The sequence below is a fragment of the Euleptes europaea genome, chromosome 7 (genome assembly GCF_029931775.1).
Source record: "Euleptes europaea isolate rEulEur1 chromosome 7, rEulEur1.hap1, whole genome shotgun sequence".
NCBI lineage: Eukaryota > Metazoa > Chordata > Lepidosauria > Squamata > Sphaerodactylidae > Euleptes > Euleptes europaea.
Window position 1 is genome coordinate 74528687 of NC_079318.1, and position 24999 is coordinate 74553685.

At 44.8% G+C, this 24999-nt stretch overlaps 1 protein-coding gene across 1 annotated transcript in view; it reads left to right on the forward strand.

Annotated features, from left to right (window-relative positions):
* Positions 1 to 24999, forward strand: part of INTS9 (integrator complex subunit 9) — a 64711-nt gene that overhangs the window by 2721 nt on the left and 36991 nt on the right. The window contains exons 2-8 of the mRNA XM_056852639.1: positions 1620 to 1747; positions 6887 to 6947; positions 11469 to 11531; positions 17372 to 17511; positions 18653 to 18739; positions 23223 to 23343; positions 23830 to 23964. Coding sequence (XP_056708617.1) covers positions 1620 to 1747; positions 6887 to 6947; positions 11469 to 11531; positions 17372 to 17511; positions 18653 to 18739; positions 23223 to 23343; positions 23830 to 23964 — 735 coding nt within the window. The remainder of the gene's footprint in view (positions 1 to 1619; positions 1748 to 6886; positions 6948 to 11468; positions 11532 to 17371; positions 17512 to 18652; positions 18740 to 23222; positions 23344 to 23829; positions 23965 to 24999) is intronic.

Consider the following 24999-nt stretch of genomic DNA (forward strand, 5'->3'; position numbering starts at 1 on the left):
AGCTGCTTTGGGTCCCCATTGGGGAGAAAGGCAGTATATAAATAAAGTAAATAAGTAAACAGCCACTCCACCCTGCCCCACAGGTGTTTTCACGCTGGGAAAACAACACTGGGGTAAGCTTAAACTCTTTCTCTTCATGTGCTATGGTCCCAATCCTAATCAAGCCTGTGTGTGCCTGAAATTAAGTTCCTGGTATGGAACTTGTAGAATATGTTTGCTGGTGAGAACCTCAGGAAAATGTACCATGTTATACCCTGAGTGACTGAGTATTCTGAGCCATCACACACCACAGCCAGTCAATGCTGGCTGCTTCACTGCCAGGAGCACTATATTAGATAAATAGAAAATGCAGGGTGTGTTCTACAAGCATGAATTTTATGCAATAGGTGTGAAAATGTCTGCTTTTTCATTTTCTTTAGCCATCAGGGTATCTTGGATTTTGTGTGTACATAATTTTGTCTTTCTATCTGATAAGAAATTACTTCAGCATTTGTGATACCCCTGCTAGGGCTTGTATAAGTCGAGGAGGCCCAAGCCTCTGCTTAAATAATATATTGTTAGACATTCCCCATCTTTCTAAGCAGCAAGAAGTTCCAGGCTTACCTAGAGAGTTTACTTGGTTATCTTTAGAAAAGAAAACATTGGAGACTTGAGGGTTTTGTAGTATTTACAAATCTACAGATGGAGGCAAAGAGGCTGTCTTGCATGGCAGTAGATCTACCCCATATCGGGTTTCTTGAGAGAGATCCTGCTATGCGCATCAGAGCAACTCACATCCCCAACTCACTTGCGTGTGCCTCAATTTCTTCCAGAATTTAGACTGCTCTTTCTTCACATACAGACAGCATCTGCCCCCTCTCCTCAGCTGAGGGGCGCTTGGTCAGAGCTGTTTCTTAACATTTAAAGACCTCTGATGAGATCTATAGTCATTAAGAAATGTTACTGTTCCTTTTGTCATGAATTCTGGCTTCCTCAGCCCTATATGCCATTTAGGCTTAGACCAGTATCTTTACCTAATTCAGACTGGCAACATCAGGATTAAAAAACTGTTCACAAGTTACAGTGAATGCACGTTCAATCCGTGTACTTGATTTATATGGGCAGAGTAATTCTCGTGTTACATTCAGCTGTATGTGCATTGAGTGTATGATTGAAGTGCCACATTTAACCATGTACTAGTTCCCGGTTGCATTTGTAAAGTAGACATGTGTTCGTTCTTACAAACATGTGTACCCACGTACGTACAGGTTGTATGTTCATTCACTGTAATGTGAACAGGGCAACTGCAACAGTTCAACATGGGAAGCATTTTGCTGACCAATGCATTTCAATGTCCTGTATTGTATTTCAGTTAACTGTAGTGCAGCCCACCCTGTGATGAGATGATAATTGTAGTGTAGTTGAAAGTTGAAATGTCCGGAGCACCATTAAGATTAGTTTAACAGTGTTTGTACTGGGTAAGGTTCAGAGGTCATAGAGTTCAAAGACGGTAAAAAAAAACCTGTGCGGGTTCTTGCTCAGTAGGCTGCAAGTAATTCTGGCACAGTAGCCTGTTCCCCTCCCTTCCTGACACGTACCGGTAGTTTGGTTGTTCATTAAATCTGATCTCATTCTTTCAGTACTGCTTGTCCGGGCATCCGACTTTACCATGCAACGTGCTCAAGTTCAAATCTACCACCATCATGCTAGACTGTGGGCTGGATATGACCTCCACACTCAACTTTCTCCCCCTGCCACTGGTCCAGAGGTATGCCTCAGCGCTTAAGGGATACTTCTCACTATTTTCGCTTCCTGTTTTCCAGAGCTGTATTTGGAGAGAGAAATTCAGAGTGGTGTAAAATGATGGGTAGTGCTGGAGGGCTAAGGCTGTAAGTTGGGGGGGTAGGCTACAGGAGAGGAGGGGAGTATCATCCGATCACATAGACTGAGTCTGCTTAAAAATTCCCTTTATCAAAATAACGTCCTTTGGCTCAGCAGACAGAAAACGTTTTATGGATTTATCGATTTGGTTTTCCAGATAATTTATTCTAAGCTTCAGTGAAGTATTGCAGCGGCAGCCCAGCGCGAGTGAGGTCACAGATCTGTCATCTTTCTGGCTTCTTCATGCAAGAGGAGATAAATGGGAGGTAGCTTTAAAGTCCAGGCATGCCAGGCATTCCCCCGCCCCAACTTAGCCACCCCTGTGGCTGCCTTTCTACATAGTCAGAAGCAAGGCATGTTAAGTATTCACTGGAGGACCTTTGCTGCTGTTTATGCAAGACAAGGGAAATGTCCATCATTTTGATGGGCTGTGGGGAGGGAGAGAGGGTCTGTATTGTGTCCCTCTTTGTGTGTGTGTGCGCGCGCACACATGCGCCTATGCATTCGATGGGGCAGCTGTGTTTGGAATACTGTATGCAGTTCTGGCCTCCCCGTCTCAAAAGCGATGTTGTTGAGCTGGGAAAGAAGCAGAAAAGGTCACCTAGGGCGATGGAAATTCTTCTCCTTCTGTCATAACAATGGAACTTGAAGAGGTCACTTGATGAAGCTGATCGCTGGCAAATTCAGGATGGGCAAAAGGACGTAATTCTTCACATACAGCGTAATTGGTGGAATTTGTGGCTGCAAGATGAGGCAATGGGCTTTTAAAAAATGGGGCAGGCAAATTTTGGGAGGATGGATCTACCAATGTCTATTAGTTGTGTGCGTAAAATTAAACTACTGCTGTTGGGGGGGGGATGTGTGAATAATAAACAGCACTGAGTCTGGGGACCGTGATTGCTCTTTCACATAGAACGCTGCTGCACCTTTGATGAAGCCTGAACCTTCTGGGGGAACAGGTTGATTGCTTGGCACTTCCTCTCCAGTAACGAAGCCGAATGTGAAACGGCTGCCATGAAGTCACAGAGAGGCTGTTAACCTTTCTTGTCTGGAGGAGCGACATATCCACGTGCTTTATTTATGTGGCAGTTTGAACTGTTTAGGATTAATCAATCACTTCATTACAGTGTCAGAAGCCCATCAGAGAGAATTGTTTTATTTGGGTGGCTTCTGGTAAAGAGCCTGAACATGGGGGGGGGGGCAGCATCTTCCCCTCCCGCTGCTCTTTCCGCATTAGCATCGTCCAACAGGAACATCTTGCCCTTCTTAGCACAATGAATAAAGTTCTCTGTCAAACAGCTCAACCATCCTCCCCCACTGTGCCCTCTCTTAAATTCTTTTTTTTTTTAATGGCCTTCGCATCCCAACCTTTCTCACAAGGCGTTTAAGGCAACTGTAACTTGGAGGTATACTTCCTCTGATCATGGAGGTTTACTGATAGGTTTACTCCTCTGTAAATATGCCCTCCCTTTACAGTCATCTAACTATCAGCACAACTTGCGGCAGCGAATTGCACATGTGACTTGTTTGTTACATTAATTTATGTATTAAACATTTACATCCCACCTTTCCTTTTGGTTCAAGGCAGCTTACAGTAATAATTAAAAATATCACCAGCAAGAAGTACATCATTGTGTCTCTGCTGAATTGAAGGCCAAAGCCATTTCGTTGGGTGACTCTGAGTTATCTAGCATTGTGACAGAGGGAGAAAAAAATTATCAGTTCACTATCTCGACACCATTCCTAATTTTAGCAACTCCTTACCAGGTCCCCGTTCTCAAGTGAGCTTCAGGGCCAAATCCATTATGGCATTGCATTAACGTGCACCACAAGGGAACAGTAGTGGACCTCCCTACACACGCACCCCGAACTGTGATGGGGCGAGATGCCTCACAATGTCCTTTCTTGGCTTCTTGTTGGTATGGGTCAGGAAAGCTGGGCTGTGTCTGCTCCCACCTATCTCATAGCACCTGAAACCTTCGTTCCAACCATCTAATTAATTCTTCTTTTACATGAACAACCTCTTCTGGGCCTTGTTCCCTGTGTACTGGCATCAGTCATGGCGGTATTGCCCTGTTTACTGGCATCAGTCAAGGCAGCATCATTAGCATACACCCTGACTGTATGCAAGGTCTGTGCCAGCAACCTTGCCCTGGTGCTCAAATGCTGGGCTGGATCCAGAGACACTAAATTTTCTACTTGTGCAAGGCACTTCTGTCAGCGGAACAGAACATTCCTGCCTTTCCCCACTCCCTACTGTAGCCCACTAATCTACCCGAAATGCTGCTCCTGAGAGACAGGGGATCCATAGGAACAGCATGAGAGGCAAATCGGGGATCCGCAGCAGGTAGGAGGAATTGGTAGGAATTACTCCGCCCCTTCTGTTAGTGGAAAATTTAGTCTAGATTGAACCCACTGTTTTGTGCTGCCCAGGTAGCTGTAATTGTTCGTCCCGTCTTACCTTTAGAAAGCCTTAATAACTTAACCCCCGGTGCTTTCATGAGATTGACGCTGTAATCCCAATAACGCTTTCCTGGGAGAAAACTCATGCACTAAAAATGGACTTATTTATTTATATAGCTTGTCTTTTTCACTGAGACGCAAGGCAGATATTAAAGTTTAAAAACAGTGCAATACGAACATTATAAGACCCAACAAACAGTGCACTGAGATTGTATCACAAAATTAGAAAACAGTGCCATAAAAGCAAGTGTAGAAGCTACGCAGGGTCAGCCCTGGTTAGTATTTGGATGGGAGACCACCAAGGAATACCAGGGTTGCTGTGCAGAGGAAGGCACTGGCAAACCACCTCTGTTAGTCTCTTGCCATGAAAACCCCAAAAAGGGGTTGCCATAAGTCGGCTGCGACTTGATGGCACTTCACACACACACGTCATACATAAGCAATGGAAAAACGGGATTGTAGAGATTAGAAATGCAGTTAAGAACAATGCTTACAAACAACAAACAGTGATGAAAACTACAGCCCTTGTCTTTTTATAAAAGCATTCTCCTGAACAATTCCATTGTATTACAACCCTGCAGAAATGCCCTCCTGGACAATTCCATTTTAGGGAGTCTGTGGAGCGATAGAAGCATGGGAGCCTTCCTGCCCTCATGCAAGCCATTCCACAAAATGGAAGCCACGGCGGAGAATGCTCGGGCGTCGGCAGCTGTTGATCTTCATTAGAACAACCTGCAGCAGCGGCTTGGATCCCGGGGTAAATCCCCGCTAATGGAAGGTATTTCCATCAATGGCACGGGGGTTCCTTGGCTGCTACTGCAGCCCAAAGTTTTCTCTGAAATGCTACTACTGGGAGACAGGGACCCCCAGGTCAGCATGTGGGGTTAAGTCGGAGATCTGCAGCAGGAGGGAGAAATTAATGAAAATTACCTTCCATTAGCAGAAATTTATTGCAGGAACCAAGCCAATAAAGAAAAAATTGTAAATAACGAAAGACAGATCAGCTAGCAGCATAAAAATTTAAAACCCATTAATGGTACAAACTAGTGTAAAGGCAGCATAATTTTTTTAAGTAGTGAGCATTTTAAAACAGCATAATTCTTTTTTTTACGTTCACAGCGTAAAATCAGTAAAGCTAAAGCTGCTCTCCTAAAAACAGTGAATAAAGCTACTTTAAAAATATGAAAACCATATAAAGCTTATCATGCTTATCTTGATTGGGGGAAGAACAAACACAGTTCCAGCAAGCCACTGTGCTTTGATCTAGTATTTTGACCCCCAATCCACCATTTAGGACTCTCATGATTGTGTGTTTAGACAATGCTACAGTGGATCTCTCGCCATAGCCATCGCCTGAATCTGTTGCAGATTATTTAATAACAACGGCACTAATATATTGTTATATCAGTATACTATTGTAATGATATATTTAGCAGGTTCTCTGAATTCCCAGCTTTTATTTAAAAAAAAAGTAAGTCTCTAGCATCTTCCCTGATGAAGATATAAGGGGAAAGGTATATCTCTGCAAGGGTAGAGGCTAGAGACCTACTTTTTAAATGAAAGCTAGGAATTCAGAGAACCTGCTAAACTTATCAGATCAATGCTATATTGCTACATTGATATTTTAGTGTGTTTTTTAATCAAAAAGTGAACCACTTATCTTTAGCAAGGGGGGAGGAGAGGGAGTGGTTTGATTATGATGGCCATCTAATCATTGACAAATTGGCTGGAGGTGGGTGGGAGTGGGCGAGACAAAGACAACTGACAGAAACATTACACACAAGGAAAAAGCTGACTAAAAATTGGCTTCCAAAAGAAAGATTGGGGTAAAAGTGGTCTCAAAAGAACTGGGATAAAAAATGTGTGGAGAAATCAGGATAAACCAAAGCAGTACCAATGAAAACACCCCATGCAAAATAGCCCTGTGTCTTTTCCTGAATAGTTTAGGTTCCCAGACAAGTCCGGTGGGGGTGGGGGGTAAGTCCGGCATTCCTCATGTTGAACTTAACTAAGAGGGGAGCTTTTCCTCTTCGAGACTGCATACAGAAACTAAAACTGGAAAGCCACCTGCTTTTCGGCAGTAGTCTCAATGTAATTAGTTAAGTACTGTATAACTTTTCATATCAGACAGAGTTAAAAAATGCCTGCCCCTTGTTGCCTACAAGGCCTATTTAGCTATTGGTTAGTCTTCTGTGATGTCATGTAATGTTCGCGGACATTCTGATTTCTGAGGAAGGAAGCATCAAGTCACGGGGCACTGAAAACCAGAGTTGCACACCTAGGACCTTTGTGGGGGGAGGGAGCTGGGTAGCTATGTGGCACCGTCATGAAGAAGGCTGTTTGCCATAGCAGCCAGTAACCAATGTGACTGTTAACGTGAAGAGATAATTTCACAACTGTTTGAATTGACTGAGCAGATCTTTGGCAGCAGGTCTCCAGTGGAACAGGATTTTACTTAGTTCAGTCACACTGCATTTGAAATGTATGTAAACACAGTTCTCTTAAGAGGGATGCCCGTTCTGTCATGCAGTCCATTAATCTTGTTTGTTTTTCTTTCCTACAGCCCCAGGCTATCCAAACTCCCAGGTTGGGTCTTAAAAGACGGAAGCACTTTCCTAGACAAGGTAATGTACGGTTGCGCTCATCGGGTCTCTCGAGGAACCCAGCCAATTAGCCAGCTAAATGGAGCCCAGCATTATTTATCTAAAAAAATAAACAAGATTCCCACATTTAAAAAACAAAAAAACAAAACCCTCATTGAATTTTCAGGTCAAATTGCTTGAATTGGGGATATCAAAAACAAAAGAGAGAGAGGAAATTGTGAAATGGCTCCTCGATCAAATTGCGCTGCTTTTTTAATGAGCCTTGAAGCAACTTGTTGTTGGAGATGGTAATAGCCTGCGTGTTTGCAAAACTTCTTACTTTACTAATCTCTAGTGACAGGTGGAAGAGTAGGCTGCTCCTTGCAATCAGAGCTGAATTCTTGAGATGGGGTATCCTAGGGATCGCCTGCATTATACTGTGTTTTTGCACAACTGTACCCAGCAATAGCCACTGCGCTCCCCACATACCTCATGTCCTTGTTTGTGATCTATGGCCAGAGGTGGGATGTGTTGTCTGTTCAGCAGCAGTGTTGTCAGATAATGACAGCACGATGGAGAAACACAGCAGCTGGGCAGTGGGTGGTACAGCACCGGCACATGCGCATGATGGTGCCTCAGTGCATCTTTTTGGAGCACAAGAAAAAAACAGTGGATCGCTCAGCCAGTTCTCTTTCCCCACTAGCATTTCTCACAGTAATGTATCGCTGATCACAGTTGTCGTCTTGCGAATCTCTAAAATGGAGGTGCTCGCTACCTCTGGACCTCTAGGGCTAGTGCAGTCCACTGTTGCATCTTGAATTTGTCACAGTAGGAACAGTAATTTGTAAGATCTGAGCAAGGCTGTCAAAGATAGGACATTTTGGAGGACTTTGATTCATAGGGTCGCCATGAGTTGGAAGCAACGTGATGGCACTTAACACACACAGGGACAGTAAACTTGGTTTGTGGTGTAAAACACACACAAAAGCTGCCAAATATGTCAAAGATTGGCTGTTGTGAAGATCTGCAGACGCTGACCAGGCTGCTTTCAGAAAATTTCCAGCAGAAACTCTGAAGCTACCGTCTCTTCACACATGGCTCATTCTGTGTGGGTTGTTGTTCCAGCTGTCATATGATAGTCCTTGGTTTGTTGCCACATACCCCAGTTCCCAGTATTTTGTCATGTGTATGATTTCAGTAAATTGAGTCCAGGATGTAAACATCCAGGTAAAAGATCCCCATCACCCTCCATTTTCTGGGCATGGAGTAGGGGTCACTGGAGGTGTGGGGGGGAAGGTAGTTGTGAATTTCCTGCATTTTGCAGGGGGTTGGACTAGATGACCCTTGGGATCCCTTCCAACTCTATGATTTAATGGCTCCTGTTGAATTCTGTGGGACCAACTAAATAGGTTGCCATCTGGGGCACTATTGAGAGGGAACAAAACCGGACCCAGGCACTTGGATCACCAGGGCTGGTATAGTCCTCACGTCATGCCTCCCCAGTAATACCCAGAATGCACTTCAGTGTAAACTACTGGTTGCCATTCATTCATATTGAGAAGAAACGGGCACTGCATTTCAGGACAGTGGAGAAAGTCCTATTTTCAGCCACCCTGAATGCTTTTTGGCTTGATTTTCACCAACAGGGTAGAGACTGGACAGAGTTAAATTGCAGTATGTAGGCTTTCCTGTCATTTCACCCTGTCCATTGTAATGGTGGAGATTTCTCCTGTATGAGCAAATGAAATCTTGCAAGCAGTTATTGAGAGGATGGTCACCCATCCTGTACCCTGGTCACTCACACCTTTCTGCTGCTCCCCACACTTCTTTCACCTGACATAGATTCTTTTCTGTTCCAATGCTTGGAGAGCGCATCAGTAGAGATTGACCCCATTGCTGATCTGCCAAGAAGCAGAACAAAATCTTTAAAGTGACATACACTAAACAACTGGATCCTGTTGAATTGTCGACAGAGCCCGAAGAGATTTTTGCTGCCTCCCCCTTCCTACTGCAGCCCCTCTAGACCTCCTGGAGGCTCAAGGGGCCCTTCAGAGCCACTTGGAGTGTTGCATGGGGAGCCAGAAGGGTGAAATGGCAGTGCCCCCCTTCTTAAACCCTTCTATGACTCATGGAAGAGGAGAGGGGAATTTTTATCAGTTTCCCTTTCAGGCTTCAACTTGCCACACTGCATCCCACATTCCCTTGGGGTTTTCCAGCCCTTGGGGGTGTCTTTTTCATGACTGCAGTGGGAAGGAGAGGCAGGAAAAAGCCCTCCTCTATTCATGGCTTTCTGGGATCCAGTCCTATGAAATCCAGTTCGCACAAAGTAGAGGCATCATAATCTGTGTCCCCTTCATGCTGGCTGCTAAAAGCAGATTGTAACAAAGATGATTTGCACCGTCTATATGGGGTATGTCAAAGCTCAAACACATCGTGTGCCCTCGATGATATGACATGGTCACAGTCATGGCCTCCTGGAGAGCATCTCTAGTGAAACACAAGGGCAGTGGAAGGACACTGTGGGAGAAAGTGGTCCTTCGGCCATGTCTACATAGCAACAAGTGACTTCTCTGGCAGCCGTCTACAGTAGTTCTACCTAGAAGCCCTGATCTTTCTTGCCTGCCGTTATCTTTATCTGTCGCAAAGATATTTGTCCAAGCTGTGCTTTATGGATGCATTGAACTCTGGGGAGTCTTCCATGCTCTGCTACAGCTGAAACAGCAGTTTCATATATATACATATGCAGACATGTACTCCCTCTGTCTCCCTGCCAAGCACCTGACTGGGGTTGGCGAGAGTCACTAGCTGAGGCCATGTGCATGCATTTATTGTACACCTTTTAGAAAGTGAGAGTTACCAATTGACAAAAAGCCATGCGTCGGACAGATATGGAGGTGACAGGGTTAGAACTGTACAAAAGGCTGCACAAAGTTACTTGGATAAATTATTGGGGACTGTGGTCTGTTACTATTGTGTGTAGCTTGCTGTGGCTTGGATCCTTTTGTGTAATTTCACATCATTTAATGTGTTATGTTAACACTTATGCTTTGCTTCTTTTCTGTTTTTTTAGGCTTCTGGTTGGTTCTGGAACCCAAGTCCTATTTCATTGTTTATTGAATGTCCCATCTTGTTAATTATACTGACTCTCCCTTTATAATCTGCCTTGAGTCCCGGTGAGAAAGGTGGACTATAAATAACATAAAATAATTTTTAAAAATACACATAACAGCTTATTGTTGAGTATTAACTTTCTGGCAAACCTGTCATCGTCCCCGTCCCCCCATGCGTAATGTGTGAAACTGCTACTAGCAAGGCTGAAATACTGGGTTTCTTTAACTCTTGGTATGTGAAAAAGTGAGCTGTGACTCACGAAAGCTCATACCCTGCCAAATATTTTGTTAGTCTTTAAGGTGCTACTGAACTCTTGCTCTTTCCTCTTGATATGAAGTGTTTCATAAGAATGTGAACCCCTGTTTTATAATTATAAGAGCATCTTTCAGATGCTACCTGAAGCCAGGATATAGGAGTGACCCTTGTGTTCAGCTGGCTTCACTTCCTCGGTAAAGTTTGAAGGGTGATTGGTGCAAGGGAAATGTGCAGGCCGCAGACATTGGATACTGTCTCTCTGTGCATTACTCTTCTTTGAGCATCAGAAGGAGGAGTAGAGCTGTAGCCAGCAAGACGTAGGTGTGGCTGCATTGCTTGTCGATGACATGCAAAGCCTCTCTCATCTGCGCCGCCTGTTGTAAGCAGGTTTAATTATCAGTCCAAATGCACTCTATCTTAGGCCCACATTGACAGCCGTACCTGCTTAGAATGACAAATGAGTGGACCAGTGCTGCACAAAGACTAGGTCTAGGGTCGAAGGTGGATGCTTTGTCATGTAGGGAGAACCGGTCCTGTGTGCTACCTTCGGATATACTTGTTCTAAATCCGAGGGAGACATTGAAATTCACCCAGCTCACCCATAGTTCACCTTTTAACTTCTTTTGATGAGGTTAAGAGCCTTTGGCCATTAGATGTAATTGCTCATTTGTTACAACTTGGCAAATTTGCTAGAATTAATGAAAGATTTGATTCACCCATGTCAGGCTTCTACCAGGTACAGCCCTGAGGGAGGGGAAAGTCCTCACTGTAGTTGGAGAACTTTGTAAAGAGCCCCCTCCCGTGCCTCTTTTCCCATGGGAACTGTGTTGGGAAAAGCCCAGCATTGTCTCCCCCCTTTAGGGAAATCATCAGGGCCTTTGCGATATCAGCAGCCACTGCTCCAGCCCCCCCTCTCATCTCAGATCTATTTGCACGCTCAGCAACCAACTCCTCAGGCACTAAGGAAAGGGATGAAGTTAAGAAAAACAGATAAGGTGGTCTCTAGTTGCTGTGGGCTCCACCTACTTTGAAAACTATTCCTCTCTTAGCACACAGGCTAGCTTGTGACATTAAAATGCAAAGTGTGCTGTCCTCCTTTTCAGATAGCCTTGGATTTCATTTTGCTTTTCCTTGTCTATCTGATTACCATTGCATTTCTCTCTCTCTCCCCGTTTCCTTCCCCGCCCCCCTTCTCAGGAGCTGAAGGACTGTTCGGGTCACGCATTTGTGGATTCTGTTCCTGAGTTTTGTTTGCCAGAGGTGAGTTTTCCTGGGAGCCATACTGCTGAATGTTTCCTGGGAGCCATACTGCTGAATGTTTCCTGGGAGCCATACTGCTGAATGTTTGATTAGCAACTAGTAGAGCCTTCCGTGTTTGGAGGAAGGTATAATGGGGTCCCTCAGGGGTGTATCCCCACCACTTGCAAGCCCTCCTTTCTTTTCAAAGGTGCTTCCAGTTGTAGGAGTCCCGGACTATCTGTCACGCTTGAGAGAAAATTAACATTTCACAGGAGGATACTATGGTACTTATTGAAATAATACTGTTGTTAGAAGACTTTCCGATCCATTTCTCAAACCACTTACGGTTTCCATTTCAATTTGAGGGAAAGCAGAACTGCAAACATCGAGTGCTTTTTAAACCATTTATTTCATTTCAAGCCTCATAAGAGAGAAATGGCAGGTTATGGATAAGATTATGCCGAGAAATAACACTGTTTGGCATTTACATAACAACTTTTTATTTATTTGTTTGGGTTTTATATTTGCATGCCGCGCTCTTAATGAAAATATTTCCAAGGCGGTTTCCAGCATCAAAAAAAAAAAAAAAAATTACAGGAGGTAATGGGATGGATCCTATGAATTTCTGCCGCTGACCGCGGAGCCTTCCACTGGAGCAAGGAGCCTTTGTGTTCCTCCCGAGGAAGGCTCTTTGCGCCGGTGAGAGGCTCCGCCATTGGAGGAATGGATTAATGGAAGCCATCCCATTGAAAGTAATGATAAAATCAGATTTAGTACAACACTGACACCGGGCTAAAAATTAAAAACCAGCAGCAGTGATAAATAATTGAAGTACTTATCTAAAATAAATTTAATTAGCGGCAGTAATAGAGCATAACGAACAGAGAAAGCCGAAGTAGTTGCAGGAAGTGTTGTAGCAACTCAGCCATATCATTTGAGACAATTAGCAGTCCCAAATAGCCTGGGGGAACAAAAAAAGGTCTTAAGTGGGTGCCGAAAGGTCATGAGGTTCAGTGTCATGGCAGAGGGATATGCAAGGGGGCATTCCGTGATGGAGGTGCCACAACTGAGAATGCCCTGTCCCTTTCAACTTTCCATAATAGAGCCTTTGGGCATGTCGTCTAAGTCAGCGCTTCCCAACCTGTGGGTCACGACCTAAAAGTGAGTCGCAAAGCCTCTGAAAGCGGGCTGTGGACCAGCCCTCCCTAATGGCAATGCCTGCCCTTTGTGCTGCTCTTTTTTGCATTTTGGAAACCAAGATCTGAAAATTTCCCGACCCTGGAAATAGTACCTTCCATGTCATACATTTTCTGCACTACATACACATGCTGACCAAGTCAAACATGTCCTGATGGTTACTAGAGTGAGTTTCTTAGAATCTTAGGGGAGATTAGAGGGAGTAAGGAGAGGGTGGTCAAAGGCTAGAATGTAACCTCCATAAGCAAAGGCTGTGTATGTCAGAATGCCACTTGCTTGGGGTTCATAGCGGGGGGAGCAGCTCCCTTTGTGCGATGTTTGTTGGTTTCTCAACAACATCTGATTAGCCACAGTAGGAAATGGAATGCTGAACTAGATGGGTGCCAAGATCATAGTTTGCCATGGGCTCCAAAAAACCTTGGGCCAACCTGGATGGATCACCATGCCAAGTAAATCTGGACTTGTGGGAACCATTGGTTTAGGTAGTCTTTTCAGCAGCCTTATAATGCAGGTCGGAGTCTATATTTTCTTTGTTTATAATCTACCTTCATCCCTAATGGGGACCCATGTAGCTTGCATCGTTCTCCTTTCCTCTGTTATATCCTCGCAACAACAATCCTGTGAGAAAGATTATGCTTTTATGCTGCTATTACAGAACTGTGAAAGAGACTGGCTTTCTCAGGGCCATCCAGGGAAATTTGCGGCTGTGGTGAGTCTTGAATGGTTTTCCTGGCTCATAGCTGATGTTCTCAACTCCTACAAAGTATCATCTTTCAAGATAATGCCCAGTCTAGATAACCAGGAGATCTTTGTGAGTTCCTAACCTACAGGCCCCTTCCACTTTGTGACTTCAATGTTTCTTTTTCAGTTGTATAAGTCTCTTATCTGACATCTTTTTTCATGTCTTCCGTTCCAATCTGATGTGGCCGGTTCCAGGAAAAGGCTGTATCATGTAGTTCACTTGCTCATGCAGATCTGCTCTTTATGTGGTCCATACCCATTGCAGCAATGCATCAGACCCTTTAATTGTTACAAAGCCCTTGGTCAGCACCTGTGTTCATCTCTGACACATGAAGCTGCCTTCTGCTGAATCAGACCCTTGGTCCATCAAAGTCAGTATTGGCTACTCAAACCGGCAGTGGTCAGGCAGAGGCCTTTCACATCACCTACTTGCCTAGTCCCTTTAACTAGAGATGCTGGAGATTGAACCTGGGACCTTCTGCATGCCAAGCAGATGCTCTACCACTGAGCCACAGCCCCTCCCCTTATGTCTCCGGATACTGCCCTGATGTCTCCAGACACGTTTGTATGTCTGGGCCATGTTACCCCAGTGGAGTTACCTTTCTCTGATTCAGGGGAAAGTGTTGATGTTAAGGTTGCTTCCCATTTGCTTCCAAGCCCAGCATTCTCCCTTGAACTGGCAGGCCCGAAACTATTTCTGTAGCATCTTGAGGGCAGCCTCTGCCCCCTCTGCCATCTACAGCAACTCACTTAACATTGGTCAAGGTTAGTAGGATTCATCTCATAAGAACATCCTGGCCTGGTAAGACCAAGACCTATCTTGCCCAGCCGTCTGTGTCCCAGCAGCCAGATGCAGCAGAGAGCTCACAAGCTTCCTCCAGCCTCTTGTAACTTCCTCCAGCCTCTTGGGTCCTGACCCTGCACCTGGAGGTTCCATTGAGTTATGATTCATAGCAGATGAAATAGCGTTCTCCTTGAATTTGAGTAGTTCCTTTTTTCCCTTACATAAAGCTCTCTGTGCTATTGGCTGTTACTACATAGAATCATAGAGTTGGAAGGGACCTCCAGGGTCATCTAGTTCTTTTTTTCCTTACATGAAGCTCTTTGTGCTATTGGCTGTTACTACATAGAATCATAGAGTTGGAAGGGACCTCCAGGGTCATCTAGTTCCCTTTTTTTCCTTACATGAAGCTCTTTGTTCTATTGGCTATTACTATATAGAATCATAGAGTTGGAAGGGACCTACAGGGTCATCTAGTTCCTTTTTTCCTTACATAAAGCTCTCTGTGCTATAGGCTGTTACTACATAGAATCATAGAGTTGGAAGGGACCTCCAGGGTCATCTAGTCCAACCTCTTGTACAATACAGGAAATTCACAATTACCTCCCCCACACTCCCAGTGACCCCTACTCCATGCCCAGAAGATGGCAAAAAAGCCTCCAGGATCCCTGCCCAAACTGGCCTGGAGGAAAATTGCTTCTTGACCCCAAAGTGGCGATTGGCATTTCCCTGGGCATGTAAGAAAGGGCCACGAGAGCCAAGCACCCTTCCTGCCCTCCCTCTCATGATCTGTCTAAGTTCACAGAATAAGCATTGCTGTCAGATGGCCATCTAGCCTCTGCTTAAAAACCTCCAAATAAGGAGAGCCCACCACCTCCTGAGGAAGCCTGTTCCACTACATGTTGTGGTAGTGACTTTCTTAAGTTAATTAGTTAAATGGAGCACAAGAATACTTTTTTGCGGGGAGCTGTTTTGATGAGCACATCAAGAGAAGACAAAACTAACTGGAAAAGACAATAATGCTAGGAAAAGTTGAAGGCAGTAGGAAAAAGAAGGACTTAACATGAGATGGATTGACTCAATAAAGGTAGCCACGGGCTTCAGTTTACAGAACCTGACAAGGGTGTTCACGATATAATGTTTTGGAGGTCATTAGTTCACAGGGTCATTAGGAGATGGCACATAATACACACTTTTGATGAGTATCGTGGTGTTCTTCTGCATTCCTAGCTGTCTTGCTGTCTGGAAACGTTTTTCTTGCAAAATGCATCACTGACCTTCGCTTGAATGCTCCCCAAAACTTAAAGTAATGCTATGGTCAGAAATTAGTTTAGCTATTGGAGGTGCACACATTTTGCATGCAGGAGGTCTCAGGTTTGTCTAATTTTAAAAATGATCTCATACCACGTGCCGGGAGAGACCTCGTTCTGCCTAAGGCCGTAGAGACTCTGAGCACATGGCAATGGGCAAGATGGGCCAATGGTCTGGCTCCAGCTTCATCTTTCCATACAGTCACTGGGGGCATAAAGTTTTTAAGCAGCCAAGTTGACCTGTTTCTGTGCCTTTATCTTTGAATCGATGGCTAATCCTTGTCAGCGGATAATTTTCCTGCTTGATAATTATTGAATCCCATTAGCTGCTCCGTTATAACCGAGTTAGAGGTTAAATTTCTGGTAAGGTTTCCAGATTGACATCACCAGCGTTACGGCTTACCAGTAAATATTTCTAATTACAGTTCCTATGCTGGGACGGAAAAGCCCTCTGCAGCCTGATTCATCTGGCCTCTCAGTTCCCCAGTCCAGAGAATCATAGAGTTGCAAGGGTCCGTGAAGGCCATACTGTCCAACTCCCTGTTCAGTGCAGGAAATCCAAACTGGTGCATTCCCAGAAGGTGGCTATCTAGCCTCTGCTGGGAGACTTCCAGCAAGGGAGAGTCCCCCACCCCTTCCTCAATGACTGGTGCCCTTGTCAGACAACTCTTACCATTAGGAGATTCTTTCCAATGTTCACCTGAGCTCTTCTCTCCTATAACTTAAGCCCATTAGATCTCATTTTGCCCTCTGGAGCAGCAGAGAACACGTGTTTGTCCTGCAGAGGTGTTCAAGTCTAAGCTTATTGAAATCAGTGGGTTAGACTGAAGTCACTCTGCATAGGATTGTACTGCAGAGAGACTAATGGCACTGAATCAGTTGCAGTTTGAATCTGCATAGAGTCTGGATTTGGCCAATATAGTCCATACTTCATTTTTTCTGATACTTTGGCCGAGAGACCATTGTTGGGGTACTCTTTCCTTTCATGCTGCCGCCTTGCTATGTAAAGGGTGCCTCTTAATTCAGCAATGCTAAGTTTTGTTTTCAAAATTCCTGGTGTCCCTTCCAGGGCCAAGGGCCAGGGCCAAAGCTAAACCTTCCAAGCTGGAAGGTGGCGCTTGGAGGAATCGTGACATGCTTGAGGTCAGAATAGAATTGGGCATTGGCAGATCTGATAGGTTGGGATGGAGCACAGTTTTAGTGATCGAGTTTGTAACATACTAGCTATCTGGGAACCCTATTCAGCTGGGGTATCTTCCTCACAAGGCAAGGGTTTATCGGTGGCCGGGGTGGGGGGATCGTGGCTCATCGGCTTTGCGGGCAGAAGGCCCCAGGCTGAATCCCCAGCATCTCTAGTTTAAAGGATTAGATAGTAGCTGATGTGAAAGCTCTCTGCCAGAAACTCCGCAGAGTCGCTGCCCATCAAGAGTAGACAATGCTGATGCTGATGGACCCGTGGTGTGATTCAGTTTAAGGCAGCTTCATATGTAGTTAAAAAATACCTTTCCCACCCGCAATGTGGGTGGTCTCTTAATCTCTGCTGCCTCCTCCTGCGTTGATTTTTTGTTTGTAATTTCCTCTTGGTAGGGGCCAGTGGTCTTCTATGTTATCCTGTAAAGCACCACACATATACCGGTACATGGGGTAAAGTTAATAATCAAGAAATGGTGGCTAAGTAAACTGGCTAGCGCTAATCGGCTGCAGTGTGGAGGTGGCATCTTAGTCCATCATAGTCAGTCCAGGCCTGGTTGCACGAGATTGGTGAGGTCCTGGTCCTTTAGCAGTCTGTTTCCCCCGAAACGGTGCCTGAGGATCTTCTCTCCTGTTTTCAGATGGAGCTAATAGATCTGTCTACCGTGGACGTGATCCTGATCTCCAACTACCACTGCATGATGGCTTTGCCCTACATCACGGAACATACCGGATTCACGGGAACGGTGTATGCTACAGAGCCGACTGTTCAGATTGGCAGGTAAGGAAAATCCACTTCACGTCATTGATCTAATCACCTTCCATCCGCTGCCAAAGGAAGAAGGGAAAAGGTACAAAGGACAACACAGGGAAGAGGCCCGTTGCTTCTAATGTTCTTGTGATGCTTTTAAGGAGGAGTTGAATGCCAGCCAAAGAAGCTGGAATGGCTCTAAGTGTGTGTTTAACTCCCTGTTTCCCAAACTACGAATCACACAGTCTTGCACATTTGGGCGAGTACTCAGACTATGGGATCATTGAGAGGAGGATGCTCACAAAAGGCTATGCGAGCATCCATGAGTGAGGTGCACAAGAAAAAGAAGAGTTGGTTTTTATACCCTGCTTTTTTTAACCTTTAAGGAGTCTCAAAGCAGCTTACACTTGCCTTGCCTTCCCCTTCCCACAACAGACACCTTGTGAGGTAGGTGAGGCTGAGAGAGTTCGAAGAGAACTGTGACTAGCCCAAGGTCACCCAGCTAACTTCATGTGTAGGAGTGGGGAATCAAACGCAGTTCTCCAGATTAGAGCCCACCTCTCTTAACCACTACACCACTCTACCCTCCTCTGATGTTACCTCACTGACGAAAGCTGCTACATACAAAAGTTCTCGGATTGAATAGGGAGTGGCTCGTTTTGTTCCACTGTAAGATATACTACTTCAGTTGGGGGGCAGGGAGAAAATGTGCATGCTCGCCCCTTGGAGAAAACTGGGGGTGGGAGGGAATCCTTGCCATAGAAAAGGATTGGTCTGGCTCGGTCTGGCATGCTAGTTTTCTACATGCAAGGAGTCTTTTATAAAGAGGAGACATTCAACGATGAAAACCCCCCTCCCACAAACCTGCAGACAGAAGTGGTGGAATCCAGGAAAAGGACTGACTCTTGATTTCACTGAAAGTACAAACTGACTCTCAAAAAGTTATTCTAGTGGACATTGCAATCACCTGCCTTTTGTCCTTTAGCTGTTGTGGAAGTTTTTACTTTATTTTAGACTCGTACTCTGCCCCTCCCCTGGGTCACAGGGCTTGGGGCTGCTCACAGCATTCAATAAACAATCAATCAGCAAAGATAAAATCATACAAAAATCTTAAAATACAATCTGTAAGATTTTAGTTGATGTCGTTTCTATTTTCTGTTTCTATTCTCAGGCTTCTTATGGAGGAGCTGGTGAATTTTATTGAACGGGTGCCAAAGGCTCAGTCTGCCTCCTTGTGGAAGAACAAGGAAGTGCAAAGGTAAGCCCCCCACACTCACCCTGGGGAGCTTTCTTCGGTGACATTCTACAAAAAGACAGTACCCATTTTATGGTTTCTCATCATGGGGGAATTCCTGCTCTAGTGAAATGGGAGATGCTCTGATCTCTATGTTACTGTATATGATGACTGTGTTTCCCACACCATAATGCCCCTGCCCTCCTCATCTTGAAAAGCTCCTTTTAAACTTCTACCATAACATGCATGTGAAGCAAGTATCAGCAGCAGGAATAGGGGGCAATGCAGAATAGGTAGTGGCTCCCGGTGAGTCTCTGGTTTCCTTTTCTCTTCTGCTCTCCACACACCTTTGGGGTTGAGGATTATCAACTCGGGTGATTATAAAAGGAAGACCCAAATTCTGTGCTTCCAAAAAGAATTCTTGCTCCTGTGTACATTTCAGCACAAAGTGAGTGCCTTTTCAGTGTGTTTGCTCATCATACTTAATTCTCTTTGTGGTAGGGAGTGTGGTGTAGTGGTTAGAGTGTCAGACAAGTAGCCCCAGGTTCAAATCCCAACTCTGTGATGGAATCATGCTGGGTGACCTTGGGGCCACTCGCACACTCTCAGCCTAACCTACTTTGCAGGATTGTTGTGAGGATAAAATGGAGGAAAGGTGAATGGTGTAAGCCACATTGGGTCCCCATTGGGGGAAAGGTGGGGAATAAATGAAGTAAATACAGTAAAAAAGGTAATCGGGTAGGAGACAAAGAGCCATGCAGGCCCACTGCTTCTTGCCCTTGGGAAAACTGTCCAGCGGTCTTCTATAATTTTAATAGGCATTTGTTGACACACCTCCAAGCCTATGTTAAGGTCCAGAAACGTGCTTACTTGAAAAATATACAAAAGAATGAAAGTTGGAATCTGTAGCCACTAGTGCTTGAAAGTGAGAAATCAGCTCAGACTTTATCCAAATGTCAGCTTCCTGCATGTCATCACATTCATGGGTGTTGCCTTTTTTCCTGAGAAGCAGTGAAGCACCCCACTGCTGCCTATGCCAAAAGTGAGCCGTGTTGGCCACACAACACTTCCCATTCCACTTCTGGTTCCCTCATCGTAGACCAGTAGAGGGCTGATACCAGCTAAAGTGTGTTGCCTGTGCATTCGGCATTCACACGATTCCCTGCAACCTCCGGATGAAGGTTAATTCTCAACACTCTCCCCGCCCCCCCGCCCCCCGGTGACTTCTGTTGCCACACATGAAAACAAGAGTGTATAGGGCCAGTGTTGCTCATGGAGCCTGTCTCATGTTGACTCCCAGTATGCTTCTAAGAGCAAGTTTTGCCTGTCTCCTTGTGTAGAGCCAGTGGCTTGGGAATATGACTCAGCTAGCGACAGCAGTGCCATAGGAGGTCATAAGAATCCTCCTGTAAAACTGTCTGTTCAGGTCTTTGATTGTTGCCATGAAAGACCTTTGAGCCTCAACCCAGAGCCAAAGTCATCGTGGTTAGAGTGTCCGATTGGGCCTGGGTTCGAATCCTCACTCTACCACAAAGCTCCTTGGGAACCCTGGGGCGGGGGGGAGGAGACGATCACACTCTCACTCTCGGCCTAACCTTCCTCACAGGGTTGTTGTAGAGATAAATTGGAGGAGGAGAGGACAATGTACGCCACCTTGAGCTCTTCAGAAGGGCAGGGTAAAATGTGCTGGGTAGCACTCGCGCTTGGTGGTTTGGTAACAGCAGGAAGCTCCTAGTCATGTCATTCGGAGGAGGATATTTTTAAAAGCAAGGCTGACGCCAAAAGGAGATCCACGTACCTGAAGAATGAACCGACGTTGGCTGTGCCGTTTTATTTTTAGTTAATGCTGGCCATTGTGCAGGCCCTACAACTGTGCGCTGGCGCTCTCTCTCTCTCTCTCTCTCTCTCTCTCTCTCTCTCTCTCTCTCTCTCTCTCTCTCTCTCTCTCTCTCTCACACACACACACACACACACACACACACACACACACACAGGGCAGCCTGAAGGGTCGCTCTGTTGCATTTTTGCTTCCCACCTGACTAGGTTGTGTGTACCAGGAACTGTTATCTTTATTATATAAAGCAATGGAGCATTTTCAACTAAATGGTTTGCAGGGAAAGTACTACATGCACCCAAGCAATTGAGAATTTTTTTTTGTCCCTCTCCCATTACCTTAATCAATGAGAGCTGATGCTCAGCAACTTCTAACTCAGTTGGCTTTGAGTTTTATTAATTAGAGCCTCAATGGTTGATGTGTCCCCTCCCTTCCCTTCTACCCCCCTCCCCCAAAACTGGGGTTTTCAGAAGAGATGCTAAGAAAAAAAATCAAATGGCTCCTGTTAGAGAAGGAGCTTGAAGGGAGAGCTTGAGAACACATGTGTGTGTGAAGGGCTCGCTCTGGAGCCGAGCCTGGAGGAGGGCTAAGAACTGAGGCGAGGAAGCCCAGTAAGGGCCAATTGCCCTGTCACTGTGTCATCAGAGATGTAGCATTGCCTGTCACAGGAGGGCAGAGTCAGGTTCTCACATGGTTTGGTAACTGATTAAAGAAAGGAAAGCAAAGGGCACTTTTCGTAATGGGGGACATAAACAGTGGGGTCCCCTAGGTTGCTACCGTGTATCATAGTGTATGTAGCTATTTATATATAGTTCAGGGATGGGAACAAGCTGCTAAATTTGCAGATGATGCCAAAGTGGGATGAAATCCCAAGAAAGAGTTCCAAAGGCATCTTTTCTGACTGGAGGAACGGGCAACAAAATGGCAGGTGATAGACTTTTATCCTCGAGCTTCCACAGGATTTCCTCGTTTTGGGCCCGAAAGAGGCCAAATTATAGCTTGCTTCACGTCAGCATGTGTTGGAATGGCAGTTCCATGCACTGGATGCAGGCAGCGGTCTTGGCAGAAACGTTCCTTAAAGCTTTCTTTGGTGTCTTAAATTATGGAGGGGAGATTCAGTGACCCAACTGATAAACCAATAAATTAGATTTTTTTTGTTTTTTTAAACCAATCGGTAGAACTTGACTGATTTCCATAAGTCATTGGAAAGGGGTTGGAATTAGCTTTTGATTTAGCATCTGTTTAATATACCAAAAAAAATCCTATTCTTCTTCCGCTCTTTGGCAGCCCACAGTGCTTCCTGCCTGGACTCGGAGTACTGAAGGAGATTTATTTCCCTGGAGACGGCCATTCTTTTTATGTGCTGCGACACTACCATTCACGGTTTCTCAGATATCCCTTTCCAACTTCCTTTTATTTTATTTTTTTAAAATCCTGCAATACTTCTAATGCGGTGGGCTATTGAAATTATGAAAAGGTCTTAATGCCTCTCTCAAAAATACTTCACAACTCAATTAGCATTGCAAAACGATGTGATGTAGTGATTGGAATGCCCAACTAGGAGCTGAGGGACTGGAAGAGTTTTTACACTCTGAGAGCATGATACAAATGCTTAGTCCTAGTCAAATACTCTTAACTACTATGCAACACAGCCTTGCTCTGTCTTCCAAGGCTAAGATATTTCCATTATTGGAGCTGCCTAGGAGCTGCTACTCCATGGGTTTTTTTCTATGCTGGTAACTAGATGGCAGAGCTGGGAGGGGATTGCCATCTCTTCCCACACTCACCAGAGGCCTAATTGGAAAGAATTGAGGGCAGGGCAGTAACTCATGCAAAGATTCATTGGGTAGCCTCCTTTACTGGGTGTCATGGGTTCATAGGAGCCTTTAATCAGTTTCTTGGTTCTCTTTTGCAGTGTGTGTCTTTGGCATAGTCTGGGAATTAATAGTCAAGATGATATTAATGCTCGACATTATTATTATTATGTCAGTGTTCAAACCACCCCCACACACCTATATTACAGTAACAGCCATTATGCTTAAACCTGTATCGCTGAGGGGTGGAGCAGAAAGAGCTCGTATTGCCAAATGCCACCTACTTAAGTTCACAGTTGAGTTGAAATTTGAACCAGCAACCTCTCACATCACATCTTATGGTTGGATCCTACGTTGCCATTTCATTGGTGTGATGGTAGACCTGCTGATGGAACAGCCTTTCAGTTGTAGAGGAGGGCAGTTTCTTCCTGACCTCCCTCCCCCAGTTGTAGACCCCAACTTTGCCCCTGGCACTTTTACTAGGGGTCCACTCATCCATAGGTGCACAATTTCAGGGGGTACAAAAGCCTGCAGTGGGAGGGAGGGAAGGGGGATCCAGGAAGGAAGCACTCTAGCACTCGTTCACTTGCACTGCTTAAGATCCAAGCTATAGTCTTTTAGCTACTGTGCTGCGTCCGCTTCAGGATGTTGCTGGAGAAACACAGGGTGAAAGAGCCTCAAGGATGCCACTTTCACACTCCTGCCGTCACACATGAATTGAGCCTGAGCGATCATCCGCTGGTTTTCATTGCTGTGCTTTTCACTGTTCATTCTCCTTCTTTATCTACTTGCTCGAAAATATGGTAAATTCGGCATTTCGGTCTGCGGGTATAACCCTAATCCAATCTGCTCTCTCCAGGCTGCTGCCTGCCCCTTTAAAGGACGCTGTTGAAGTGGCAACGTGGAGGAGGTGCTACAGCATGCAGGAAGTGAACTCGGCACTCAGCAAGATCCAGCTGGTTGGGTACTCCCAGAAAATAGTGAGCATCCCAAACAAACAAATACTTTTTTAAAAAAAATATCTAGAGTCATCTAGGAGAAATCTAGAGCAGCGTCTTTATCTTTAGAGGTGTCGTGGGTATTTTCTATATTATTTAATGCTGTTTTAAAAACTAGATGGGAGCAGTGAGTTTGGATCTAGATAAAGGAAGCAGTTTTAAATACAACTGTTAGCATAAAACCCAAAGTTGCCTTATAGGCTCAAACCAAAAACCCACCTCATCCAGGGTGTTCTGTTTTCCACCCCTGGCCTGTTGGATATTTTTTGGAATGCGACAAGCAGCAGCCCTTAACCTGTACTTTGTTTCTGGCATCTGTTATTCACTGATACACTGCCTCTGAACATGGAAGTTCAGTTTAGCTCTGAAAAGATGATACCACTTTTAGAAAAAAATCATTGGAGGTAAGAATTTATTTTCCAATAATTGTTTTTTTCTTTTTCTTCTCCCTCCTAATCCCCCTGCCAGGAGCTTTTTGGTGCTGTGCAAGTGTCTCCTCTCAGTTCTGGATATGCACTCGGCAGTTCCAACTGGATCATCCAGTCACATTATGAGAAGGTGTCCTATGTCTCGGGATCCTCACTTCTTACTACGCATCCACAGGTACCAAACCTTTGCGAAACTTAGAGGCTTTGACTCTCTGTCCGGTGCAAAATTCTTTCCCAAAAGCAAGCCTTGGAGACCCTGTTTGGGTGAAAAGGCGGCATAGAAATGTTTTCAATAAAATAAATAAGTTTGTGATTTAAGCTACCCTCAGGCTGCCATTCCCAGTTCTCTTTCATTCACAGGGCCATGCTCCAAGCACGCAATGGGGAACCCAACCTGTGTGTACTTAATATTGCCTTTACTCCCAAAATTATGGGAAGGGTTGAGGTTTCGTAACCTTTCTGGCTCCACTTCAATGGATGTTATATGATGAGAGAGTCTCCAAACACTGCAGCTAAGATAGTCCTTTTCTCTGAAAGGAGGCTGATATCAGCCAGATCAGCCAGGGGCCGTTGTGCCGTAGCTCAGTGTTAGTGCATCTGCTTGGCATGTAGAAGGTCCCAAGCTCAGTCCCAGCTCTCTGCCTGTGAACCTGGAGAGCACCTGCCAGTCAGATTAGACAAAATGGACCTTGATAGGACCAACAGTATAAATATATTATATTATATTATATTTATTATATTATATTATATTATATTATATTATATTATATTATATTATATTATATTATATTATATTTAATAGTATATAATATAATAGTATATTCAATATAAGGCAGTTACATATGTTCAAATGGGATCAAGATAGCAAGTTACAAATTCTAGCCTTCCTCTAGCCTTCCATGTTCTGACTAGAGCCCCGGGGTCACTCATGCAGCCCTAGAAACAACATGAGAAATTGCAGAGCAGAGTAGTCACAAGTACAAAGAGCCCCCTGTTTGAATCTTGCCTTGGCCATAAACTGACCTAGGTCAAGCTGCATTCTCTTGGCCTTTTACAAATGCAATATGAGAAGAAGGAGAAGAGTTGGTTTTTATATGCTGACTTTCTCTAAGTTTTAAGGAGAATCAAACTGGCTCCTTCCTCTCCCCACAACATACACCTGAGAGAATTTGAAGAGAACTGTGTCTGGCCCAAGGTCACCAAGCAGACT